This window comes from Bactrocera oleae, chromosome 4, assembly GCF_042242935.1.
Source record: "Bactrocera oleae isolate idBacOlea1 chromosome 4, idBacOlea1, whole genome shotgun sequence".
NCBI lineage: Eukaryota > Metazoa > Arthropoda > Insecta > Diptera > Tephritidae > Bactrocera > Bactrocera oleae.
Genome location: NC_091538.1, coordinates 72,006,704 through 72,014,431, shown reverse-complemented (window position 1 = coordinate 72,014,431; position 7,728 = coordinate 72,006,704). Strand labels below are relative to the sequence as shown.

The following is a 7,728-nucleotide window of genomic DNA, read 5'->3' as shown; positions in this document are numbered from 1 at the left end:
TGGCTGACGGCGTTTTCGAAGGAGACAGAATGTACGTGCCTAAATGCAATTCCTGCTCGATCTTGAGACCGCTCTGTGCACCTTTCACATTTTAGGTTGTTTGCTTACAGAGCCTGTGCACTTAAATGTAAGTAAATGTGGAAGTAAATGTGGGTTGCCAAATGTGTCATAAGTGGTGCAGATTAGATGGTTTACTCAAGGATATGCACCTTTTAGTGCGACGCATCGGCAACAGGTGATTTCGATATGCTTGATGGTTAGTGCTTACTAATGCCTCAGTAAGGTGTTTATGCGCGTTTATGTTGTGAAAGGGGTAAGGTTGCGTGGAGAGGCAGTTTTCAAAAATCTCACTACAGGTTTGCTAAGCCCCACCCTGACCAGTGCATTACTTACATTGCCTTAAATGGTATTTACTGGGAATTATTTAAGAGCCACATTTGATTCCATTCTCAGCACATTAACATTCTTACATCCTATATCTCTTAGGTTTATGTCTATACATTCAACTCCGGTTGAAATGCGTGTAATTGTAATCAGCAATGATATACTGATTCGTGCCTACAACCTTCAATGCGCTGACCTGTATAATTATAATGAGTTAAATGCATTGACGATGTAACTGTCATGCTGCTGAAGCATTGTTGCCGACTGCCATTGTACACTGTACATACAAGTGTATGCTTACATTGTCGTTTACAGCCGCTCAGCGTCACTGTGTTGCATTTCGTGCTATCAGCAATTTACTTACGTTAGATATTAAGGCAGATCTCTCGACGAAATTCGCACTTGGCGAGTTTTAGGCCGGTCGTTTGTGAAACCGAAAATATCGAAAATTATTACAGATGAATCCGAACCCGCATATATCAGCAGAGCGTCTTGAACCTATCCCGAAATTCTAAAGGCGATTAGTTTCTTTACAGTTGGATGCACCTGTATAAATGTATGCAATTGCTCTGAGGACTGTGGATTCCGTACGGCAACTAAATTTGATGCAGAATTTCCAAATAACCTGTTTCTAAATAATCTGACAAACTTTGATGTATTCATGAAATCAATGGTTTACAAAATTGGAATATTATACCTCAATTATCAACATTCTTCGAACAATCAGAGTACCTGATGCTCGATTCCTGCAATATATGCGAATGCTACTATACACTCGGCTGTGAGGTTCGCATTTCAAGGCGGCTCGAATATGTGTGCGTGTTTGTTTATGCGTTTGGAATCCGGCAATTAATTAGCCTTTCACCTGCCACACCCAGTTACAACAAACCCTATGTATTTGCAATGTCCGTATATTTGCGATTGCTTATGGCTGCACAAAAACAGCAACAACAACGTTAACCAACTAGCCGATATCTACCTAGAATGCAACTAATTACAGCATATCAGGAGGATTGCGTCACCCAACTCACTTACGCCAAGTCTTACAGCTCTCTACGCATATGCTAATGTTCAATTAGTGCGAATACTTGACGATAACGCTCTTGATGCGCACAACGAGCTTGCACATTATTCAGAGCGATGTTCGGCTTAGAATTACAGAATTAGAGGAATGATGCGGAACCGTGCAGAGTGGCGTAAAGCGGCTTGGCGGAGCGTACATAGTGGAGAAGCTTTAGCCAAATGGGTGGACACTTATGTAGGCGTTAGGAGGTTACAGCCATCAGCCATGTGTCTACGTGTCCGAGTTAATACAAATTGACCTAATAAATAAACGCTTAGCTCATTTGCGAATCGCCGGAATCTAATGTAGAATACTTACATATGTATATATGCATGTGTGAGTTGGTGCTTTAGCGGACACTTGAACAGTTGCATTATGAAGTGAACGCTGCTGCCAAGCTCAGTGGTGCGGTTTGTGGCACATATAAGTTTGCATGTATGCAGATTTAACTGCATTCTGAGATCAACGCGGTTGGGAGTAACTGAAACACTCACGTAATTAACTGGGTTAATTAATCAACGCTGAAGTGTAATAACCGCGTGACGTACGTTACGTGCGTGGATGTATACCTCTTCCAGTGCCCGGAAATATTTCTACATTGTTGCTGAAGTTAAAGCGTAAATTAGTTCAGGCAATGTAACTTTGGTCGAGCATTCGTTAAATAACGTTTACAAGCTTTTCATTTAACTCATTAAAATTTTAAAAGAGCTGCTAATTCTCGCACGCTTTTATCATGGTGCGTTTTTATATATTGGAGGTGGGTTTGAGAGAGATAAAAACGATTTTGCTTACATTTGGTTTCCTAAGCATTTACTGCATTAGCTTTTCCAGTTTTTATAAAGATAGCAGACTTTAATTGGTTTCTTTATAAAAACAGCTTAGTGATATGAAAACCAGTATCCGAGGTATTCTCTTGTGGATTTAAAATATGTTGGGGCATATAATTAAATGGCGCATAATTTCATTAATGTTGGGTTGTCTTTCGCTTATGTTTTATCTCCTTTTTAACGACAGCTTTTTAAAAGAGCCCCTCTCTCTCTCTCTCTCTTAAAATAATCTTTGTTTGTGAATCTTACAACTAGTAAGCCTTAATGTATACAATTTAGGGGTTCACTTTTTATACCCTCGTAACATATTGTACAGATTTTACTAGGCCTCTTCACCTAACGGCTGCTTGTAACACAAAATGCTGATCGAAATAGCAATAGAGTTATATATTATATATGTGTATATAAATTATCAATATGACGTGTCGAATTAATATAAGGATGTCTGTCTGTTCATCCGATCAACAAACTTTTGTGCGCATATTAGGCATTTTTTCGACTGTTTCCATATCTCTTGAAGTGCCTGCGGGAAGGAAGACGGGTTCAATGAACGAAGTCTCATTTAAGAAAAAATTAGTCAAAAACTATTTAATATAGTATTGAATAATAAATTCAGAACACTTTCTTTCGAATTTCAGTATCCGCCGAAATAAAATACCCTCTACAGTGTATATATACCATAAATGATAAAAGTGACGAGCTGAGTCGATTGAGCCTTATCCGTTTGGCTGTGCCGGCGTTCATATCGGACCACTATATGATACTGCTGCCATACAAATTGACCAATCAAAATCAAGATAAAGATCTTTTTATACCCTTTAATTCTATAAGAATACCCCACTGAAAGGGATTATAGCATCGGTGCAGCCGAAGTTAACGTTTTTATTGTTTCGATCAACATTAAGAAACCAACTGAGGTAAAACCTCTGGGCAAAGAACGTAAAAAGTTGGTATGAGTATATTCTGCAAGTTTATACAAATATGTTATCTCAATAGGCTATAGATAACTAAAGATTCTCCGCCTTCGAAACTTGAAAGCGGCAATATTTCGGCTAATAAAATGATCGATATTAATTGTGTTGAGGTAATAATTGTGGGAATTGTCGAAAGTATTAACCAACACAACAACAAAATGGAAAATTCATTGTTTGCCTATATCCTCAGAGCTTTCCTGTGAATATGATAAAAGAGAAATACCTAAAAGGGAAACATAAGGAAACGCATTAAGTGTCATTCATTCGCGAAAATATTCATGAAATGTTATTCTCGTATGAAATATAATATGAAAAGGCAAATAAATCTTCAATCGTTATTGATACAACTGCGCCGAGGACGCCTTTGAGTGGCGCATTATTGTGGAAAAATAAATAACAGTTCACCGTTGCTCGCTGGATATCAAATAGCTGAAAGGGCAGCTGGAATGTATGGATGATTAAAGAAGCAACAATAAATAAAAAGACATAAAAGAGGAATATTTCAACGAAGCGGGGAACAGCCAATGAAAGAGTGGATAAAGTTAATGCCCAGCGGCAAGCTTTTGACACACTGCAATTGACCATTGCCTTTCAGCTAGCTGAGAAGCTCCGAATTTTGATTGCCGCAATGACAGCTTAACGACGCCTCTGGCTTTCATAAATTGTTTTCGGTAATGAAATTATATTAAGCAATGTGTAATAAATATGTCAAGTTGGAATAGCCAGGAGATGAGTAGGCAATTAGTGACAACTGATTATTTGGTTAGAATTGTGTATATACAAGTCAACAGCACAGTGGGTAATGTATATCAAGGTAACAATAGTTACAAATTAGTTAATTTTATGGTAAAAAAAATGATTGGATTGATATATACGCGAACTAGTCTATCAGTGTTAGAGATATCGATCTGTATCCTTTGAAGTGAGTCCCGCTATTAGGTGTGGAGACGAAGAGCTCATCAAACTCGGCGTTTCTAATCGCATTGGGTTTTATTTATATATTGTATTTTTAAGAAATTCACAAGTGTTATTCAAATTAATCTGTGTGTATTTTCCGTCTTCCTCTTTCCTGCCTCTTAATACTTTGATGACAAGTCATGGAAGTGCCGAACAGAGTGAGAGAGAAGATTAAGTACGTTTTCAGTAAGATACTCTTAGCTTATTTTTATTACATTTAAAATTTAGTATTTAATTTGATGAATACAACACAACAGTGCTCGCCGAATTTGTTTGATACCTTGTAAGTATCAGAAACCGAGGTTGGATCGAGAACAGATGAGTTATTAACTCCTGTAAGAGTTTCATTGGTTATTTAACAAAAGTAATCGATAAAATGCATTTTGAATATATTGTACACACTGTGCGGTATTTGTATAAAATTATTGTAATTCAATGCACTTGTATATAACATCGCTTTGCGGTTGCTTTCAATTACGTTGATTGCCATAAATATTTTCACGAAGAAATCATTTCCACAAATTTCGATGATTATCTTTTGCAGAAAATGGGATTGGGGAGGCATTTTATGCTTTTACCATCAATTACTTATATTTAAGTTATTTAGTAATTGCCAAAATAGAATTTACATCGAATGTTTCAATTTTATTTAGTCGAAACAATTATTTCACTAGGATGACAGGCAGGAAAGTTACTAAATACTCACACTAACTCATTAAATTCGACCTAGACTGTTACAAAAATATGTTTAATTTGAAAAAAAGAAAAACCGTTAACCTAGGTTGCACCGCAGCTATAATAGCCTTCCCAAATACAAATGCTGCTTACAAGCACTTGATTTCGATCGTTCAGTTTGTATGGCAGCTTTATGCTATAGTCATCCGATCTATACAATTTCTTTACAAATTGCATTATTGCTTCAAGTAATAATCCATGCTAAATTTCTTGAAGATACTTATTCAAATAAAAAAGTTTTCCATACAAGTACTTAATTTCGATTGTTCAGTTTGTATGGCAGCTACTTGTATGTGCTCTTGTTGTCTGATATCGTCTGTTCCGGCAAATGAGCAGCTTCTTAGTGAGAAAAGGACAAGTGCAACATTTCAAATCGATAGGTATAAGCCTGAAGGACTAGTTTGTCTATATACAGACAGACGGACGGACGGACAGATAGACGGAAATTTGGCATGAGTTATTTTCTAAGGCAACCGTGTAATCTCCGCAGAAAATTTTCAGATTAGATCACTATATTATATAGCTGTCATACAAATTGAACGAATGGAATCAAATTCTTGTAAGGGACTTTGTATTTGTGAAAGGTATTATAGCTTCGGTGCAACCGAAGTTAACGTTTTGTTTAGTTAGCCTTTCTACAAACAAAAATGCAACTATGCATCATTCCTTCATTCTTTCAAACGTAAAAAATATATTTTGTTTATGCTGAGGTAACTGTCCCGTTTTATCCGCTCTGGAATCAATCGTTTTTCACACAAATTGCTATGAAGCTTCAAAATTAGTGCGCTAATGTGATTAAGCTCATTTTGATTTTGTTTCCCTAATTCGAATTTAAATGGAGCCTTATAAATATTTCATACCCGCGGCTTCACTGCCGCATTTGTAAAAATCACGCAATATTTGCTGTGAATCGGGAATTAAGTGTGTTTTAGTTTCACTTTGGGTTTCTATACGTAATCATGGGCTGGCGGGACTTCGTCTACCATCCACGCAGCATATACCAGGCGAACGCTATATTTACCTCAATGCAATTTTTAACCGCATGCAATGGCTTCTGGTATCACAATAGAAGGTACGTGGTCAACCGCTGGACAATACTCTACACAATCGCCTTACCAAACGTCATATTACTCGCTTTGCTGCTTAGTATTTATCAGCTGTTTAATGATACCATTCAACGAGAGCGCATCGAAGCGATGGATCAGCTCAAGCTAACCATTTACGCTTTGGAATTGCTAATGACACCTTTGAATCATGTGATCGTCATGTATTTAATGCTAAGAAAGGTGCGCGACCACATTGCACTCTACGAACGCTTGGATGCATTGGACCAGCAGCTGATACGGGAGTTCGGTGTGAATTTGAACTATCACAAGCTGCTGCAAAAGAACCTTATTCAGACGACAATTTTAACAATGCTCCATTACTCCGCTATTACTTGGACCATAGTACATGAGGTGCCGGATAGAGTGGCGCAAGCTTGCGTCTTTGTGTTTTTATATTTACTCAGCATTAGCGGCCCGAATTGGACTTGCTATTTGCATGCAGGCTTCGCCCAAATATTACGTGTTCGTTTTCGTCTGCTGCAAAAGTTGCTCAATGCCGACTTTTTGTTAACGAACTTCCCAGAACTGCATATATGTGAAGTTCGTCTTCAGTGCCTTGTCGGTATGGTGCGTAGTTTTCACGAAATCATCGATGACATTAATAACGTTTACCGCGCTGCCTTGGTGGCGGTGTTATTGCACGATTTCAAGCTGGTCACCAATATACTGTACATGCTCTTCGGCCACTCGATCGGCAAAAGCGATGACGGCATATTCTTCGCATATGGCGCAATGTGGCTCATAGTGCCGTTGCACAAATTTATATCTACGCCCAACTACTGCAGCAAGGCGATTGAGGAGGTGAGTTTGCGTTCGTACCACTCGCAGAAGTTCGCTGAACTCCGTGCTTTTATTCTGATTGCAAAGCTGTTACTTGAACTATTTCTCTCTCGTTACTTTTTCAGGGCAAACGCTGCTTGCGTTTAATCGAACAAATCGACATTTGGTTTCCAAACTTCAAATCAGCCAAACGAGTGGTGGACGCTACAATGCATTGGCGCTTGGAAAACAAAATTGAATTCACTTGCGGTTTCAATATGATCTTCAATAGAACCATCATCGCAACGGTTGGTGGTGTGTGATAATTATTTTCAAACATTTTCAACTTTTCGTTGCACTTTTTTTCAATTTCAATTCAACAGATAACGGCAGTTGTCTTCAATTATTTGCTCATACTCATACAGTTCCGTATGACCCAATTAATGGGCCAACAAATTGAGGAACAGAAGAACGCTTTGCACGATTGGTTTGGTGACCTTTAATGCACGTAGCGCGCTAGTGGATATATTACAATGGTCAACAAAGTTTTTATTCATTCAAAATGTAATGTATTTAATATTCAATAATTCTCATATAAAATTTTATTGAAAATATATACGTTTTGTGGTAAAACGAGTGGCTACATATCTGCATTCTTTGAACTCCACAACTTTTTAGTCCCTTACTACCGACAGTCGCAATAAATTCTGATCATTGTCAGATTCTGAAGCATTGCGAGTGGCAAACATTTGAAAATTACAGGGTTTTCTAATAAGAGTGATATGATTAAAAAAACCACACAAGTTGTTAAGGAAATTCAAAGGTTTTTTATTTAATGTGAAGTACAATCGATACAATTCACTTCTAAATGTAACATCATTCAAATAGCCTCCACGACTTCTTTTGCCGAATTCGACTAACCC

The 7,728-nt window shown here is 37.7% G+C and overlaps 1 protein-coding gene across 1 annotated transcript; it reads left to right on the top strand.

Annotated features, from left to right (window-relative positions):
- Positions 1–5,987: 5,987 nt before the first annotated feature.
- Gr57a (Gustatory receptor 57a) lies at positions 5,988–7,315 on the top strand. Its single transcript, XM_070107984.1, is given in 4 exon segments — positions 5,988–6,015; positions 6,018–6,847; positions 6,952–7,113; positions 7,189–7,315. Coding segments are annotated over 4 exon segments (1,140 nt in total). The 3' UTR covers positions 7,309–7,315.
- Positions 7,316–7,728: the final 413 nt, after the last annotated feature.